Genomic DNA, 19,116 nt, shown 5'->3' with positions numbered 1-19,116 from the left:
TTCTCCTTTATAGTTCCCTAATTAAAACTCGCATCTGTAGTAGCCTGAGCAGATTTGTTGCTGTTCAGTTCTTTCCCTTGGCAGGGTTGCACACCATACACACAGAACAGGCTGTGTTAGCATGCAGACCACTGCTGTACTTTGACACAGGTACTTTCTTTTTGAAAGCAACACAGAAAGTAATTTATATTCCTTAATAACCCCATTAACATTTTCATGGACATTAGGAGGTCCAGCAAAAAATGGGTGGTTGCAAATGAAAGGTTCCTCATCATGTGAGACAAAAAGGGTGTTCCAAATGTGAATCAAGTGCAGAATAGTTTCTGATCTATGCATCTTATTCACGTAAGCTTTTATTCATTTAGACACACTTTTAAAACTCCGTAAGAATCTTTGCAATAATTAACATGTAAAAACTCTGTCAAATCAAAGAAAAACCTTCATATTTTCATGTAATACATTTCTCGGACATTAGATGGCAATCCCCCCACTTCATTTTTTATACCAGGGGCCCATATTCCTTCCAAAAATCAAATGTCACCATCTTTCCAACAAGTGAAGGGTCTGTTTGGTTTCTAGAAAGCAAGGCTGTTTGGAGAAAACAGAGCATGGAGGCTCTCCCATTCCCATGGCATTTGTTTTGTTGCAACAGTTCTCCAGTTTTGCTTTTTTTTTTTTTTCTTTTGAGTAGGAAAGGCAGATGAGTAATGCTATCATGGAAGATGCTTGTCCTAGGGGTGAGATTCACTCATTTGTCACTTGGACACACTACATCATGAGTTAGATATTTCCATGTCAAAAACCTACAGGCAAAAATAGAAGTTACCACAACTTCCCCATTTTGATAGAGGAGAAAGGGACTAAGTATTGCATTTAACAATATAATTTATAGTCTTGCCAATTAGAAAGAGTTCTCCCAAGGGATATCATTAGTCTCTGTAAATCTCTCCTGGAAATTATAAAATTGAACTGAAAAAAACCCCACAATGTGGTACCATGTGTGGAATACACACAATGGGAAGCACCTACAAACTCTTACAGTGGGAATTTTATAGGTAAAAAAAAATAAGACAAGTCATTTAATAACAACTTAAAAAAACAGCTCAAATTAATTCAACAGAGTATGTAACACATCTGCCTAAGTCAATGTGCCTTTGCTTTCAACCTCTCACTTTTTGCCATGGTCTACATGTGATGTTTTAGAAAGAGGCAGGAATAACACACCTCATCAACCATTCAGTGATATCCATGTAAGGGGAATCCTTCCTGACCTTCATTAACTCCCTATGATCTATTTAAGTAGCAGTACAAGACATCCTGACATCTATTCATTTCAACAGTGTGTGCCTGTGATTCATTCACACAAAAATCACTTCCTAAGCCTTCATTTCTCATCTACTTTCATCGTCCATGAAATATTCTTTTCAAGCCAAGTTCACCCTTTTTATATATCCCCCTTGGGACCAAATTTCGGCCTTGCAATACTTGCCCGTTTGAGCTCTCGTGCAAATTCACAGTGTACATGAGAGTGAGGTTTGCAGCTCTCCAGCATTCCAAAAGCACAGATAATATTAGTCCTAAAGACAGGGGTCCACCCACAGCTGGCTACTGAAATAGCTAATTTTTCATGTACTCCACTGAAAATCTAACCTTTTATCCTCACTCTGGAGCTTGTTGTGTATGTATGTGTCAAGGTGACAACACCATGAAAACAGAAGTTCTCAAATGGTACATTATCTCAAATATCAAAAGGTCACAAAAGGGTACAAATCGGTAGCTCTCCAGAAGAGACACAGGTTTTTATAAAAAGTGGGTCAGTTTTAGTTTCATGTAGGTTGTTTGACACAGTGGTTTCTGGCATCACAAGCTCTGGTCTACAGGATACCACAGAGCCTTTGTATCCCTTGCTGTCACTATAGCATTGTGTTTTTCTACCCATTAACCAAGGATAAATGACCTAGATATTGTGCCTATTAAAGCCTCATTTTTCTTTTGCCCTTTTGTTCTTTAGTGTACCACATTATCACATGCTGAACACATTTAAAGTATTCTCAGTCTCTCATGCCCCTTTGAAGGAGTAAAGTAGGGATTTTAGCGTGCATTTCTGTAGAGTTACTTAGAGTGGAAAATATGAAGGCAATTCAAGGTTTCTCTTCCTGCCTAGTCCCCTGAAGACGATCAGTTCAGCATTTACAGCCACTAATCTATAAAGAATATAGCAGGAAAATGCTATAAAAAAGCCACAAGTACAAATACAGAAAGTGAACACCAGTTTGGTTGTCCCTAAACACTACATTCTATAATTACATCTCTGCATATCATGGGTCACTTTTATTAAAAGCATCATTACTACAGTTGGCAGCAATTTACATCTTATCTTACATGATAGCAGTTTCCAAAGAAAAAAAAAAATAAAAAGACATCACAACAAAGAAAAACAATACATTTACAAAGTCATGTCTGTAAACTTCAAGGCTAGTTTAGAGTTGAGGTAATGCTGTTTAGCTTTGTGGCTAAAGTAACAAAGTCCTTTAATTTAAAAAAGGTACCTGATTTTTTTCTTTTTGTTTATACCAGTGCATTACAAGATCACGAGACGATTAAACTGTAGCTTTATCCTGTAAGAACCTTCTCCGCGGGTTAATTTCCAAAAGGTACTCTTCACATTCAACAGCTGCCTTATTATTGCTGCGTCTCAAGACAGAGACATTCACACTATCATGAAGATTGTCAGAGAGAGAGTGTGTGTGTGGGTGTGTGCGCGCATGTGAGCGGGTGAACTCCCATACAGTCAAAATGAAGCGCAAGTACGATATGTATGGTAAATTTCATCTTGACCTTCACAGCAAAAAAAAAATAAAAAAAAAAGGAAAAAAAAGAAAAAAGGAAAAAAATTAAATATATAACTTCATCCTTCCTTTAAGCAGCACTTCCTTCTATTAGTGCCACTTGATTACAAATTGCTGCTTAATTAATAATACCAATGGTACCAAAAGAAAAAAAAGCAGAGCATTATGTCAATTTCCTTAAAAAGACATGATCACCTCTCAAATTTCATCTCTCCTAGGGATAATAAATAATGCACTGCACAATACTTAATGACCAAGATACCTTTTGACACATCTGTATAACATGACTTGAACTTTTTTTTTTTTTGCTACACTATGTTACAGAACAGCTTATAAAAACTAAGTATGGACATTAACTGTGAGTGTAAACAGTAGGACTACCACTTGTCAAAAGTTTTAAACATTTTAACTGTAACTGGTACTGGTTATTCATCATTTTCATTGTTTTCTATTTCTTCCCCCCCATCAAGTGAGTCTAATTCTTCACCCTGTGCTATTTCATCTTCTAAAACGGAGGAATCTGCAGTTTTATCAAGGCTCTCCTCTGCATCACTGCCTTCAAGATTTTCTTCATCTTTAAAGGCAGCTCCTTCAGTTTTGTCAGTAGCCTTCTCTTCATTAGAGCCCACTGCGTTCTGAAGTCCTGCTAGTGCTGGGAAACCGGGCAGAGTCAATCCTCCCAGTCCTGGAGGTAGAAACATAGATGGATAGAAGAGGCCAGGAGCCATGGTAGACAGCAGGAAAGGATTGAAGGCCAGAGGGTTTGTGGGCAATCCAGTGTTGGTGGTGGTGGTAGTGGTGGCAGTGGCGGTAGTCGCCGCAGTAGCAGCACTGACAGATCCATTCGCAGAGTCAGTAGCAGAAACAGTGTCTGTGCTTTTCTCAGAGTCTTTGTTCTCCTCTTCATTCTCATTTTTCTTCTCTTCAGCTTTTGAAGCGCCATCCTCAGTCTCTCCTTGACCGGAAGCAGTAGTGGCATTTCCAGTAGTAGCTGTGATCGGGTTATTCAACAATCCGCTTAGTCCAAACATATTGGGCAGTCCTGCCATCCCTGGCAACATCAGAGGCAACATGGCAGCCGGATTTTTAGCATCCCCCCCAGCAGCAGCAGCTGTTGCTAGCCCTGGTGGAAAGCCCATGAGGCCTGCGAGCTGGAGAGACTGCAGGTTTTGTAGGTTCTGGAGGCTTGTGAGGTCCATTCCAGCAAACAGACTGTTCATTAGTAGTGGGTTGATTCCCGAAGTTGATGCTACAGCAGCAGCTGCTGCAGCTGCTTTGGCAATTTCACTTTTTGGCCTTCTTCCTCTTCTGCTTGCTCCTTCCTCCCTCACAACAGGTCCAGTGAGAAGACGGTCAAACATGGACTCTGGAACAAAACCCTAAAAAGGGAAGGTGAAAAAACAAGCTTTATCCTCAATTGACTTAGCTTTCTGCAGTTAATTGATGAGGATAGAAGAAACAGAAAGGATTTCAGCATACTCCAAAAGTGGTTTGTTTTTTCACCTTGGAAAATGGTGACTAGCTTAGGACTATAGTGAATGGCAGTAAAACAAGTAAAGAAAGCTGAAGAAATCAAGATCACAGATTTTTTTATATTTAAACACAACAGAAAAATAATACATGCTGAAAACTCTCTAACTTCATTAAAAAACCCACCCTGATATGTTGCAGTTACAAGTTTGTATCTTCATAATTTCGACTGAATTTCAGAATAGCAATATTCTATTAAATTGAGTTCTTGTAGAATTTAACCCTTTATTTTCAAACAAATGTTGTAAAATAAAAGGCAGAAAACCTATTCCTTTGATACTTTGATACTGCCTGTTACTGAGACATGAAGTGTATTTCTGTTATGAATATGACAAATATTTTCTTAGTGGTTTCACATGTACAAATACCCATGCTTTTTAATGATTGTTACTTACAAGAAAAAAAAAAAGCAAAACAAATGCCAAGGCTGCCTTAACTGTAGCTGATTCTGCAGCAGGAGCTGGGTAGCTCCTACACAGACACCACAATCTTCTCAAAACCAGCTATGAGATAAAGACTTAATAATCAATTTACACAGCCTTCAACTTTTCTGTGCAATAACCTGCAGTGACGCATGGCAAGAGTTTCACTTACAGACTGTTTAACAATGTCAGTCCAATCTGGAGCAACAGCAAATTCAGGATTTTCTTCCAGCCATCTTGGCAAGTCCTTCATTGGAGGGGCCATAGCTCCACCCATCTAATGCAAAAGACAAGGTTATGATTTTAACAAAAACCCACAAGCTAAACCAAATAACCAATTATATGGACATTTTCTATCTTTCTTTCTATTTCATCTCTGAAGGACAGCAGCAAAGACTTTCAGTTTACTGTGGAAAACTACACAGAAACCAGGTAGTTATAACTCAATTAACAATATCATGTCTTAAAAAAACAGTAAAGTGCTGCAGCCTAGGCAGGTTTGGTAATAAATTTTGAATCTAAGAATAAAATGTGCTATATAGGTTCAAAAAGTGAGGGTTTTCACTCAGGTGATTAATATGAACATATCAGAAGAGCAAAGAAGGAATTAAAGGAACCAAGGGGCACAGTCCAGTAAAAAAAAAAACTGCTGGTGCCAAATTATTAAACTTTTAAAGGGAAAGCTTGGAGTAGAAAACATGCTTTCCACATGCAAAGACATTATTAAAAGCCTTGACTGAAGTAACTTAATTTTTACCTTCTTTCCATTTCGTTTATTTACAACAGGTACCCTTTCTTCTCCTGTCAAGGTGTTTATATCCAGTTTATTAGGGTTTCGACATCTGTGTCGTTTTTGTTTCGGCTTCTGAAATGGGGAAAACAGCACATCTGCACTCTTCTAGAAAGAAGAGAAATTTACTGCTTTTTATTTCATGTCTTGACAAAAGTCACCAATCACAGTACCCCTTCTCACAACAATTTTAAGAAGGGATCCATTACTTTACTCTCCGATTACATGAAAAGAAATTTTTTTTGTATCAGATGAAGAAATTCTTCAGAACATCACAAACATGGTTCTAACATGTTGTAACATACAAATGTTAAGACAGGAAAAGCAAATCAAACACCCCAGTGTCACTTGGGTGTGGATAAAATAGGAATGGTAGATAAAGAGAAAACTTCTGTTGAAAAGCAAGATACAAAATCAAATGACTATGACTATGTGATGGAATTCAGTCTGACGTCCATAAAACTAACTTTTGTATTAATACAATAGAACAAGACTTTTAGAATCACATACTTACTGGTACATAACTTGGCATATCTACAGTGTAAGTAGGATGCAACTTAAGCCATTCAACTAGATCCTTGTTTTTCGGGGCATCCTCTCCCACCAGCCTGGTCCCATCCTCTAGATTGATTACAGGGATGCGAGTGTCTGGGTCTAATTGACCAGGAGATGGAATGTTCCTTGCTGGTAGGGCTTCCATATCTTCTTCAAAAGCTTTGGTCACTTCTGCATCCTCCTGAAAACAATCACATCTGTATTAGTCTTCCCTTCACAGGAACACCTGGAGAAATAATTTCAGGGACTGACTGAAGTGAAATGTTCAAGATTTTGCACATACAAGAGCTAATGGGGTTAAATACTCATACTACATAAAGCAGTATCATTGCATCAGGGAATTCTGAAAATTTTACATCCTTGAACAATAAAGAGCATAAAGGCAAAGCAGGTTTTTTTGCACTTCCAGTACATGACCTCCAAGATTCTTCATGACTCTCCCTTTTAAACACATCAAGAAAGATATACTTAAGCATCAAAATGTATATATTGTTAGAAATGCATTTTGTAAAAAAAAAAAAAAAAAAAAAGCTACCTAAAACTCAGAGTAAAATCTTGATGTGCACATTTTGTTTGGTTCAAAAATAATTAACAGCTCTAAACAAAGAAAAACGTGGTTGGGCAAAAGCTGTATGTTTCTATTAGGCAGAGTATAATAAGACTTAAAACACATTCAGGAAGTACCACAGACAGAAGAGCAAATATGAGACAAAAGGAAAAAGGTTGTGGTCTTACTACAGTCAGCGATGTCCGTTTGTTGCTCATAAATAGCAGATCAAGCCCTTCTACATTTTTCCTCCTTCCTCTCCTCCTCTTCATGGGTGGTTCTCCATCTATTAAAGAGCCATTTAGTAGATGCCTTGTGGGTGTGCGTGAAAGACCTGCTTGCAGCAGCTCCATTTGAGTTTTAAAGGCATCAGACACGGGTGTGGAGACATTAGGCAAGATAAACTTTGAAGTAACAGATGAAAAATTTGAGGTAGAACTTGTTGCCTCTCGTGAGGCCTTTGATAAATCTACAACCTTTTCTTGTCCATTTTCTGAGACCACCTGAGACTCACGTAACTGGGCAACCATTTCCATAAGATTTCTCCTCTTGGCAGCTCTCTCAGCCTCAATTTCAATCTTTCTTCGTCTCCTCCTCCTCTGACGTGGAACTGATAAATTGAGTGCATCTTCCTAATAAAAAAATGAGCATTTCCAAACATTAGCAAAGCTCTGTTTGCTATGCTGAGTTTAAAATAAAGCTCCAAACATATAACCCTGAAAACAAAGCCTTCATTTTATTCAAAGAAACACTTTGATGTTTTTCTTATTTTATTCATACTGGTTCATTTTCTATTTCACATGAGAAGCTCATGCAGGATAAAATGTTTTATGTAAAAAAGAGAATGCTGTAGCCTTGCCTTTGATAACTGAGGAGAAGCAGTGAGATCTTCGCTGCCACTGACGCTGGCTTGACCAACCATGGAGAGCTCTGCAAAGCTCCTTTTCTGTAGAGGGCTGTCCACAGCTGTTGGAGTGTACCCAGGTATGAGCCCCTGGAAATCAAACATCTGGCGCCTATTTACTGGCCACTTCCCTTTCAGCACTGCTTCACAGATGTTGTCTAATCGGTTGATCATGACTCGGTCCTGCATAAAGGAAAAGTATGTAATGAACCCTCAGTGTAAACGTCACCTTTTAAACTCAAATGAGTCTTATGACACAGTCCAGTTTCCAGAGCTTAAGGAAGATATTCAGAAACAACTATTCTTGCATATTAGGAATAAACCAATCACCTTGCAAGAAGCTAACAAAATTTTGTAGAATAAAGCTCTAATTGGTTTTAAAAGCTGCATTTATATTGTGAGGGGAAGGAGAAAAGAGACCAAGTTTTCTGTATGACAATGCACTAATTGAAAAATTTAATAGCAACTCACTGATGTTTTACAAAACTTCAGTAGTTAGCAACATCTACAGTTAGGAAGGGAAAATAAACACATCTGCAATCAGTATCTTAAAGCTGCAGTTCTCAAGATCCAAGAGGCTGGATCTGCAATTCTGTCCTAGGAAGTGGATCCTCATTAGCGTCACTATTAATAAAGTTCAACATTATGAAATGGGCACCAACCTAGGGACATCTAATGAATGTCAATTTTCATTCCACGCCCATTATCACTTCAAATTTCACTGAAGCGTGTACACTAAAAATCTCTAATTATGTTTATTAGTCTACTTATGCTGAACCTATACAGATGAAGGATTTTCTGTTCTACTTTCACACTATGATGCAATAAAATTTTAGCTCATGTTTCCAAAATATTTGCTGAAAGCAGAGAAGATGAGCATTATTTGATTTTTTTTCCATTTCAATATTCAAGCACATTCTAGACTAGCCTGTCTGAAGTAGTAAAAACTTTGGGACTCTAAGAAATACTGCTGGTTAGGGAATATGAGCATCAGTTAGCTTCCCAAAAAGTAAACCAGTGCAAAAGCCACTAGCAAATCTCAGCAGCTGCAACAGACTGCTTGCTTTTCCCAGAAGTAAGCCTATTAAGAGCAAGGTCCTCTTGCCCTGCTACCCCCTTCCCCCTCCCTGCCCCAACCAGATGGCTCTGTTATGGTGATTAGTAAGCTTAAGACTATTACTACTTTATTTTTCTCTCTCCCCTTACTGCAAAGCAGAATACTAAATTAAGTATGGATTTATTTCAAGGTTACAGTTTTGTATTTTTAAAAACATTTTATATTAGATAATGTTCTGAACTGTTACCAAAATAAGATACACCTTTATTCTATCTAAAACTGCTGCTTATGTTTGCAGGATACCTTAGTACAATTACATCTCTCAATATTACATAATGGCTTAGATTTCTTTCCTTTCCACTGCTAGATTGCATGTGCTTAAAGAAAGAAGTGCCATCCCACAATTCATTCACAAAAAAAGGTCTCTTGCCTGCCGGAAGTGCAGTACCACACAAAGCTCACTGTTACTTTTCAAGCACATTTCCCATATTTTACTTAAATTAAAAGTCTTTCTACCCCTAACCAACCTTAGGCCAGAATGAGAAGGCAAATGTTCTCTCATGAAGCAGCTGAACCACAGAGGGATCTCCATCTTCCATGTAGAATCCATCACGTGTTTCATCCCTTGCGGTACTCATAGAGGCATTGCTTTCTTCATCAAAATTCTTACCCTGAGAAACTGCTCCTGCTGAATAACAATCATGACCAGGCATTAACATCTAGTGTCTACCCAGCTAGATACACTAAGGCAACCAGGCTTGACACAACATTTCTAACTCAGGCTTTTGTTCAGTAATTACTACAGCAGAGCCCCAGCCTTCCACATTTGGCACAGAGACTATGCTTATTGACTCAGTGAGCTTTCCCGGAAATCGTCCCTTGTGGGGGAATAGCCCGCTGATGCTGGATGGTTTTTATGAAAGCTTATTTAGCCACGTGATATGTGGAGGGGCAGAGGAACTGCTACATGTAGCCTATCCCATACTCCACAATGGCACCCCATGTGCCACTTACCAACTGGCATGAGCTACAAGATCTGTGGGGCTTGTGCTAAGCACACAGAAGTGATCTGACCAATGGATTACCTTCAGGTTGGGAGGATTCTTCTGATTTATCATCATCTTCCAGTTTCTCCTCTTCATCTTCTTCTGAACCTTTCTCAGAAATAGATTTCGGATCTACATCTGTATTCATCTCTATGTCTTTCAATTCACATTTAACAGAGCCAGGCTCAGCCTCAGCATCACAGTCTGGTTTAGTGTCCTTATCTGTAGTATCTGTCTCCTCTTTGATTTCAGACTTTTCTTTGGCTGCTGGATTTTCAGACCCTTCAACTTTAGACTCTGTTTGTTCTGTAGTCTTTTCTTCTGGTACTGGTGTGCATGGGACAACTGGAGGCGTTTGACTGCAGCCAGCACCCAGAGGGTTTACAGAAGAGACAATATTTGCATTACCTGTTCCTCTGTTTTGAGCAAAGTTTTTGTGAGCCTCAAGAAAAGAGAGTTCAGGATCATTCAGAATGTGATAATCTGTCCTACTGACTCCATGTTTAGCAGCACCAATCAGTAAGTCTTTATCATGTTTACCACACTCCCACCACTCTGGCAGGTCCAGACTTGGCTGGCAAAGCTTTAGCCTCTCCCCCAGCTGCGGGTGATGGAGAACCTGTTCCCGGATCTTGCGCAGCAGCTCGATGCGATATAAAGTTCTAGAAGCACGCTCCTCTGTGATCGGCTCAATCAGCGTGGAAAGATCAGGAGGTTCTGCAAGGACACCAAGTTGTACTGTTTAACATGGTTTGAATGTGCACCGTTTTCAAAATCATTACACCTGGGCATGAAGTTTCAAAAGTCCCATGGTCTCACAGTATTAATGCTGATTTCCAGAGTCAGTTAAAACTTACCATCATCTGGTTTGACTGGCATTCGGCACACTCGTCTACACATATTCACAAAGCCATTAAAATACTTCTCCAAGCTTTCATCAGACTTTTTGTCAAGCCTGGCAAATGCTCTGAATTGATTCCACTCAAACTGATGTTTTACAGGATCAAAAATAACTCCAAAAGTAGATACCACACGATAAAAATCAGCTTCTTCTCTTCTTGTCCATCTAGTCAAGGAAGAAGCAAGAGAAGTGAGGCCACTGGGATAGATAAGATTCCAAACACGTTTAGAAGCCCCAAAATCCCTTAGTTTATTCTTTCAAAACAAAAGAGCTGTATGGGTGACACACAAGCTCAAATAAGATTTAAAGAAAGATTATCACCGGGAAACTCACTTTTGTCGTTTCTCAGTTATTATAGCTTCCCTTTCTGCCTCCAGTGCCCTCACTTCTTCTCGAGGCCGACGTCTCCTTCGGTCAGTCTTCATTAGTGCCTCTTGCCTCATTTGTTGCCTTTTATAGCTGCGCTGATAGGCAGTAATGAGGCGACGCAGACGGGTAGTCAGGGTTGAAGTGTTGGGCCAGTAGAGTTGCCCTAACTCCGCATTGCTTTCACTATGCTTGCCTAAAGAACAGAGAAGTATTTGCACTACAAAACCAACAGCAATCATTTCAAAGTTTCTATGGCTATAACTGGGTTCCTGTTTTATCAAATAAGAACATGTGCCTATAATACTGGTGCATAATGAATTAGAAACAGGATAACTATGGGCAAGAGATAGAAAATAAAATCAAACCATCCAACTCTAAGAACCCAGAAATGCTTGTGAAGCATTTAGAAGTAACCATCAAGCACTATGATTCGATGTTATGAATGCAAAACATATTATGAACACCATAAGTAGTTAAATTAATGCAATGCATCTTTAAATACATTACAAAGAAGATAATTCTGCCTCTGAGGAAACACCTATGCTTATCATTTCCCGCTTTATTATTCTCACTTAAACTTGGCAATTTTCCTCCATACTGAGGAAACAACGTATTTGTAACTTTCAAGATTATATCGGCAAAACCATCAACGGCTGCATTATGAAACATCCGGTCTTTATCATCACAGTTTTTACTATGTAATTAGAAATCCAGAGAACCATAATGTGGATTATTCAAAGACAGTATGCAATTGTTTTGGAAAATGCAAAGCATGAAGAGATTTGGCAAGAAAAAGCTTTCTGTGGTATTGTCCCAAAACATCTCCTATCCCCTCATGTGGTAATATAAACAGTTCACCTTTCACTAAACAATCCCTTTCTGCCTTTTTAATTTTTTTGCTCTAGACTTACTTGGGTGTAATTCTATGGACTCCTCTTTGTCCTCTGGAGGTGAGTTTGCAAATTCCTTGGGGAGAAGACAGAAGTTATTTTAGTTTTCAGTTTTGACCATATGTCATAATTTGAGAAGAAAAATATGTTATCTCTCAAACACAGCAGCGAACAATCTTTGTAAGGAGTGTTTACCTGGTAGCTCTCAAACTTAAAAAACACACATGCAAATAAATACAGAGAATCAGTTATAATTGTACATATTTGTAATTACAGAAAATTGGGAATTCTTACATCAATTTCATCCTTGAAGGGAGTTCTGGTTGGCTTATATTCTGGATCTTCATCCTCTCTGTCAAATTCACCCCTATAAAATATTTTAAAAATATTTTCAAGAAAAATACTGGTTTTGAGAGGGGTCTGCTTTTCTGGACAGAAGCAAAAAAGCTACAGAAGCCCTCAGTATGGTGTACCAAGTTACACATTTGTATTTCATGCTCAACTGTGTAAACAAATCTATGTACTTTGTACATCATATGATCACTTCATATCCTCAGGCAACATGTAAGTATAATATGACATATGAACCCATGCCAACATACACAATGCTGATAAAGTTTATTAATTTTTTCATGTCCTCCTTACCCATCACCGCCATCTGCTAACATGTCTGTCCCTCTCTGTTCAGCAGCTATGGCCTTTGCATCAGGCATGCCAACCCGTTCCAGAAAGCACAGTGCAGCATCAGCTCTCATAGAATTGTACTTCTCATAACCTGTGCGCAGTGGGAGACAAATGCTTTTTTAAATGCTGTGATCAGCTATGAATAGAACAGGTCTAGGCAGTAGAAGTACAATTTTCTGGATCCATTAATTTATTATTAAATAAAACAAAGGGGCTATCGCCATGCTGGAAACAATTAATAAAAAAAAATTGCTCATGTTGGTAAATTCCAACAGCACAGAAACATTTTCCCACCAATAACATTAACACACATAAAATAGTGAAGAAAGCATCAAATTTCATGTTGTTATAAAGTAAAAAAAAAAAAATCTTTCACAAGTGAAAAACTTCTTTAAGTTTCCTTTATGACTTTCACAGTGGTTCTTGACATTCAATACTCGCCAGTGGAAACACGCAGACACAAACGGGAGCGCACACACACACACGATATTTTCAATAGCTCCAGCCCTGCTGGAACCCTCAATACAGGCTGCAAAAATGCTGCATACACGGGTTATACATAAGGCCAACGAACCTGTCTTATTAGGTTTAGGATGATGCATGTCAGTAAGATGACACTGTTCCCTCTATGGTTTTCAAACTGCTGTTTGCTTTTTTACTGCCCAAGTTGACTAGATGGAAAATGGCAGATCCCAACAGTGCACTGCAGGAAAATGATTTTTAGACTAGACTTGCCTCAGCTGAGCCCACAACACAGAGCTGCTGTACATAGGCAGAACAGCACAATTCAATTAGGATTTGTACTACAACACACTGCTCCTAACTGCTGTAGAGCCTCAAGCCAAACTGTAATCATGAAAGGTTTTATAAGCCATCATTCTCCCCTTTAGTCAGGCTGGGCTGCTGAGAATACCTCTGCGACCTCCAGAGAATTGGGATTATAATCAGGAATCGCTCACTGTATATATCATGCCAGCTCTGCATCCCCAGCCTTTCAAAGTTAACAAGGCTGCATCCCACTCAAGGGAGCCGGGAGTTCTCAACACTGACATTTGTGAAATATTGCTTGGAACAAAGCCCAGGAGGCACTTGTACAGATTAATAGCAGAGGTTAAGCCCACCGTCCACTTTGACACTGGTTGGCAGAGTTAGCAAGTGAAGCAGTGCTGGAAGCAAAGTTTATGGAGATCTATCTTACTATTTGGCTATTATTTAAACAAATATGGCTTTGTTTTATTTACAGCCAAGAAAGTAATGTTTTCCTCTCAAATGTTCTGCAAACATTTAAAAACAGCATCTGATATTTACAGCTCATATTAGGTTTTTAATGCAGGCAAGAAAAAAGGGAGATACAAGCCAACAGTTCTTTGGAACAATACTTGTTAATATTATGACTGAACAGTCCTACACACTGAAAGCTTTATAACTGAGTTTTGTTGAGAGTGAGACACCACTTACCGTGTTTAAATACTCCAATTAAAAGGGATTTATCTGCCTCCTTATCCCACCAGTCTGCAGGAACTTCGGCATGGAATGGCTCAGGTATCCATACATCTACTTCACTGTGAAAACAGCATTATACACATTCTCAAAGGTATTACTCGACAAAGATAAAAAAACAAAACAAAACAAACCATTCTAAAAAAACCCCAGTGGTTTACGCTGTTCTGTAAATATAAATTTTGAGCTGGAAAACCACCCCAAAACTCAATACAGAAATGAAATACCCTTAAAAATAATTAGGATGGTTAAACAAACAAATGACTGAAAATAATTAATCAACCAAAAAAACAACACAAACAGACCCGACCCGACCCCCCTCCCTCCCCCGGCAACATTACTCTATTTTGGGAGTCAAATGGTTATCTGAATATTATTCATTTAAGGTCTTAGTATTTTTTAAAATGTTTTAAATTGAGATAGAATAATCCCTCAATATTAGCAGAGCTGCAAATCCACTTCTGTCATTTCCCACATTGTTTCCTCCCCCAAGAAAATTACCCACTGTGCTTCATAAAATAATAAGGTTGCTTCAGAACAGACATATAGGAGATACAGTGTGGCCACCTTTAAACGCTGCATTATTCTAGTATGTGTACTTTACAAAAGCCAGAGTCAAAAAGCAAAATCTAAACCTGCACTTGCACTAACCTTGAGTCAGCACCCTCTAAGATCTTGTCTGCTTGGTCCCCTATAACTTCTTGTCGTAGATAGTAGAGCATGCGGACACGCAGCAGGACCCTGGAGAGGAAGGCAGAGGGGGGAAAAAGTTCTTAACTTCAGGACTGTTTGCCAACAGTGGCTTTTGGCAGCTGCTGCTGTTCATCCATCATCCTGCCAAGGCTGATTAGCCATGCTGTATGGTAGGCTTGAAGCGTGACAGATGGTGGCACATAATCACCTCTGTGTGGTGCTTTCTGCTGGCTTCCAACAGGCCTGCCTGGCAACTGCTTACACTGCACAGAGAGGGACCCAGCTCAGCCCAGCCCCGGCGCATTTCATTTAGTTCTACCTAGTGCAGCTTGTGAAGTTTAGACACGTACTCTACCACTGCCTCTGAAGTATTGAAGCAAGTTTGTAAACAACTGAGCAGATGGCTTTCAGTAACTGTTCTGCTTCATTATCTCATAAAATTTCCTCAGCTGCTGCCTTAATACCATTTTTGGAAGCACATCAGAAGTTGTAGGAATAAACGAGATATAAAATCTGGTTTTACTACCTTACAATAAACCCTCAATATGGAATGTCAGGTTTTCAGATTATACAACTTTTTGCTTCTGAGAATGGAGGGGAAAAATAATCCCCCATTTCCCTTGGGAGATATTAACTATTTTTACTCTTTATAGTTCAAACTGCTATTAAATTTTACCTACGTACAACCTAACTGTTACAAGGAAGTGAAAAATCTTTGTTGCCAAGTTTATTTTTCCCAATTTCTGCAATACTGCAGTAGTTTTTGGAAGCGCTGTCAGTTGTTGTGGTCACACTCAAAGCTGGTAGGAGACAGAATGGCAGACTGGCTTTTCAAGGAGACTAGAAAAGAGGTCATGTCTGTAGAAAAAGTATCTACTTGAAAATAATCCTGCTCTCCTATGTTTACCCAATTCAGGGCACCCCCTGCTGCCTAGTTCATGAAGTAAAACTAGTACCAGCTAAAATGGAGATTACTCAGCCTGCCCTCTCACTGTACCCAAATTCATCACAGCAACTGTTGAATTGCTGCTGCTCCTGAACAGCAAGGCTGACCAGGGAAGCAGTAATCTGATCACCCACTTGCATGAAAAATTTAGACCACCACCAGTTTTGAGAGGTCCTTGTTAGAGATCAGATGCAACTAGAGCAATACCCGGTTTCACACGTGTTATTCAATCAAACCTTGGAAGAGCAGGGATGTGAATGAAGGTCATGTCTGCAATTCAAAACACGTCAGACATGATTCTTTCTGTATGCACAGTAACTGGGACCAGTAAGAAGTTCCTGCTCCCTGTGTGGCTATGTAAATAAGCTGTTGAAGGTCTCTATCATCTTAGTATTAAGCAATAACAGCTGTTACATCAAGCCAAAGAGGAAAAGCACGAAATAAAACCCAAGATAAACCAAAAACCATAGACTCTTTGCACCTTCCAGGAGTCCTATGCATAAAATCAGTATACATGGTACTCAAGGAAAGGACACCTATTCTTAAAAAGCCAACTTCATCTGGTACCTTTTGAAGGAAATTTGAAATCAGATTATTAACTGGCTCCACCTCTGTTTGATTTTACCTGTGCTAAAAACATGTGGCTTCTACAATTTATTTAGTCCTGGTGAATCTGGGAAGTGAAGGAAAAAGATAGCAACTGAAAACATTCTTGCATATTTACCAGTCTTCCCAGTCCTTCTAATTGTTCAATTGTATTATTAAAAAAATAACATTAAAAAAATTAATTTAAGTCAGAGCTGCAAACTGATATAGAAAGTAATGAAGACACGCTACCTGAGATATTAAAATAATGTTACAGGAAAAAATTTTATTACTTTAAGAGCAAGTGAAATGTAATAACAGACCTGAGTAACAGTTCAGAAAAATCAGAAAGCCGTTTATTTGGAAGTGCACTCACTAATGTAATTCTATGAGTATCTGTTGTCATCAGCTAAGAATTAAGCTTGGTTAGCATCTGGAAATGAACTATTAAACCCCTTAAATGTCTTTCCTCCTTCACATCACACCCCCTATTGACAGCCCACAGGTACTTTTCAAATCAATAATATCTTTACACTAAACAGCATTAATGAGACACAATACACATATTCAAACCACAAAAGTAATGATGACCTTTCAGTAAAACTGCATTACAACTGCATGATATATATACAATGAAGAGTAGAAATTTAAAAACAAAACCAAACGTCCCAAAATCCCAAAAGCAATCAACCATGTCCCCAGCTCTAAACCAAGGTATTTCTGGGACAAGGTTCAGCGTCTATATGGAGAATATAGGCAGTGAAACTGAGATGGCATCAAAGAAAGCTGAGAAAAAAAATAATATATTATAAAACAAAAGCCAGAAATATATAAGGAAGGCTCTTAAGAGACATTCACAAAACAATAAAACATTATATATAATGACCTTTATCCACAAAGCTTTTGGTTTAGTAACATGTTTAGAATTTCAAAAATCAAATCAGGACAAATCAATTCAGGTAAAAGTTTGGTGAGAAATTTCATCTTAAAGGAGAAAGAATAAATATTCTGTATATTTATTACATACTATATTATTGCCTATTTATATAGATTATTTTTATATACATAAATATTCTCTGAGGAGAACAAGAGAGGACAGGAGAGAAAGAATGAGGAGAAAAGATACACCCACATATAGGTGAACTACTACATGAAACTCCCAAAACTAAGAACTAGATATATGAGTTTAACATCTATGGAACAGAACTTTAAATACCAGCCTGAGGGACTCCACAAGAAGGTAGGAAACAAACAGCTTTTATTTAAAGATAACCAACTGTCAAGTGAAGTAGACTTAGTGTAGGAATATAGTCTTGACTTTCTATGGTAAAAAAATAACCTCATCTGCTTCCATTCTTATTTAATAAGTAGAGAATAATTTTCTTCAGAACTGTGCTGATCTGTCACAAAGAGCTTACAGAAGTATCCAGATATCTGTTAAAATGATTATTCCCAAATTAAAAAGGAATAATGTCCTTTACATCCTATTAAATGGCCCTGTGTTCTATCAAATATATCCAAACAAAGTTGTGAACTTTTCGAAAGCATGTAGTTTAGAAAGCCCAAAACCTCTAAATGAAACATTTATTAGTACTTACTTATTACAGTGATGTTTAAGATGTTTCCTATAGCTGTCTTCTTGAAATAATATGTCCGGATTACAGGTTGTGAGCCAATCAGCATCTTGCAGCATTGGCTGTGAACTCTGGGCTTTTACTTTCTTCCCTTTCCTCCCCCTGGGCACTGGTGCAGACAGACCTAGAAAATCCCCCAATATTTCTTACACAATCTGTACAGAAAAACTCTCATCCCAAACAACATTACAAACATATGTTTAAAGCTAAGTATTCAATACTTTGTGGACAACACAACCACCAAAAACTGAACAGCAACGTGACTCAGTACAGAAAATTGCAAGTAACAAAATCAACCAAAACTTTCATGCAAATTTAGGTGTGAAGATTTCAAAAATTCAGAGTGCTAGCCAGAAAATGGTGTTATATAAATATTACTTGTAAAAACTCTCATGAATCTAAATGGCCGTAAGGAAACAAGCTTTCTGATTAATGGCAATTTGAAAGAGATTAAATCCAGCAGTAGGTGCCAGCAAAAAATAATGCTGGAATATTTGTTTAAAACCAATTTAAAGGACAGAGTGCATTCTACAAAGTGTCTGAGGGAGACTTCCCCTTTAAGTACAGACCAAGTCAAAGCCCACCTTACTCATAAAATCTGACATGTCAGAATGGCTATAGTTTAAACCAAATACATAGCACGACTGAAGCAATTCTTTCCTATTTACTAGCATCATTACTTGATTGTGGTAGACATACCGGAATGGTTAACCAAAGCTCGAGTTTGCCCATCTGCAGTTGGAGTGATCAGGTCCCAGATGAAACTTTTGATATTTTCATCCCCTTTGTAATGATTAAGACAATACACCAGGATAGTCCGGCAGATGGTTTCCACATCTTGCTCTGTTAGCTGACGTTTATAGCGCCCATGTGAGAGGATGTCAGTCCACCGACCCCAGCTATAAGGAAAATATATTCAATACAACAGCCAGAGTACTGGTATTATAATTTGTGACTTTCAATTTAACTCCTGGTATCAAGCAACTTGGGACCTCCTGTGTTAGCGCTAATGCATTTTGCATTTGCAAGTTATGTCAGGGAATTCAACTTCCAGCACCAAAGAGTTAAGAATGTTTATTTTGCAGAACAGGCAATAAGTTCACTGCTCGTAAAGCTGCAATTGAACTACATTCAAATTAATAAAGTACATATGTTTAACTCTAAAGTTCCCAGGAAGCTACAAATAGGAAACTCAGACAATTCCTACAATCATG

General features: G+C 38.4%; 1 protein-coding gene across 10 annotated transcripts in view; it reads right to left on the bottom strand.

Moving 5' to 3' along the window:
- Window positions 1-320: 320 nt before the first annotated feature.
- CHD7 (chromodomain helicase DNA binding protein 7) overlaps window positions 321-19,116 on the bottom strand; it is a 145,129-nt gene continuing 126,333 nt past the window's right edge. For 8 of the 10 annotated variants that reach the window (XM_085573853.1, XM_085573852.1, XM_085573851.1 and 5 more), the window contains 17 exons: window positions 18,602-18,801; window positions 17,867-18,026; window positions 14,696-14,785; window positions 14,003-14,106; window positions 12,506-12,635; window positions 12,155-12,227; window positions 11,882-11,936; window positions 10,935-11,163; window positions 10,558-10,766; window positions 9,740-10,417; window positions 9,182-9,342; window positions 7,553-7,780; window positions 6,882-7,325; window positions 6,106-6,327; window positions 5,559-5,699; window positions 4,974-5,078; window positions 321-4,228 (listed from right to left, as the gene is read on the bottom strand). In XM_085573853.1, the coding sequence (XP_085429979.1) occupies window positions 3,275-4,228; window positions 4,974-5,078; window positions 5,559-5,699; window positions 6,106-6,327; window positions 6,882-7,325; window positions 7,553-7,780; window positions 9,182-9,342; window positions 9,740-10,417; window positions 10,558-10,766; window positions 10,935-11,163; window positions 11,882-11,936; window positions 12,155-12,227; window positions 12,506-12,635; window positions 14,003-14,106; window positions 14,696-14,785; window positions 17,867-18,026; window positions 18,602-18,801 (4,183 nt within the window). In that variant the 3' untranslated portion in view covers window positions 321-3,274. The remainder of the gene's footprint in view (window positions 4,229-4,973; window positions 5,079-5,558; window positions 5,700-6,105; window positions 6,328-6,881; window positions 7,326-7,552; window positions 7,781-9,181; window positions 9,343-9,739; window positions 10,418-10,557; window positions 10,767-10,934; window positions 11,164-11,881; window positions 11,937-12,154; window positions 12,228-12,505; window positions 12,636-14,002; window positions 14,107-14,695; window positions 14,786-17,866; window positions 18,027-18,601; window positions 18,802-19,116) is intronic. The other 2 variants (XM_021555654.3, XM_085573854.1) reach the window with 2 other exon arrangements.

Source organism: Lonchura striata, chromosome 2, assembly GCF_050655825.1.
Source record: "Lonchura striata isolate lonStrDom1 chromosome 2, ASM5065582v1, whole genome shotgun sequence".
Classification (NCBI taxonomy): domain Eukaryota; kingdom Metazoa; phylum Chordata; class Aves; order Passeriformes; family Estrildidae; genus Lonchura; species Lonchura striata.
The sequence above is the reverse complement of the archived record's forward strand: the minus strand, read 5'-3'. Positions and strand labels throughout refer to the sequence as shown.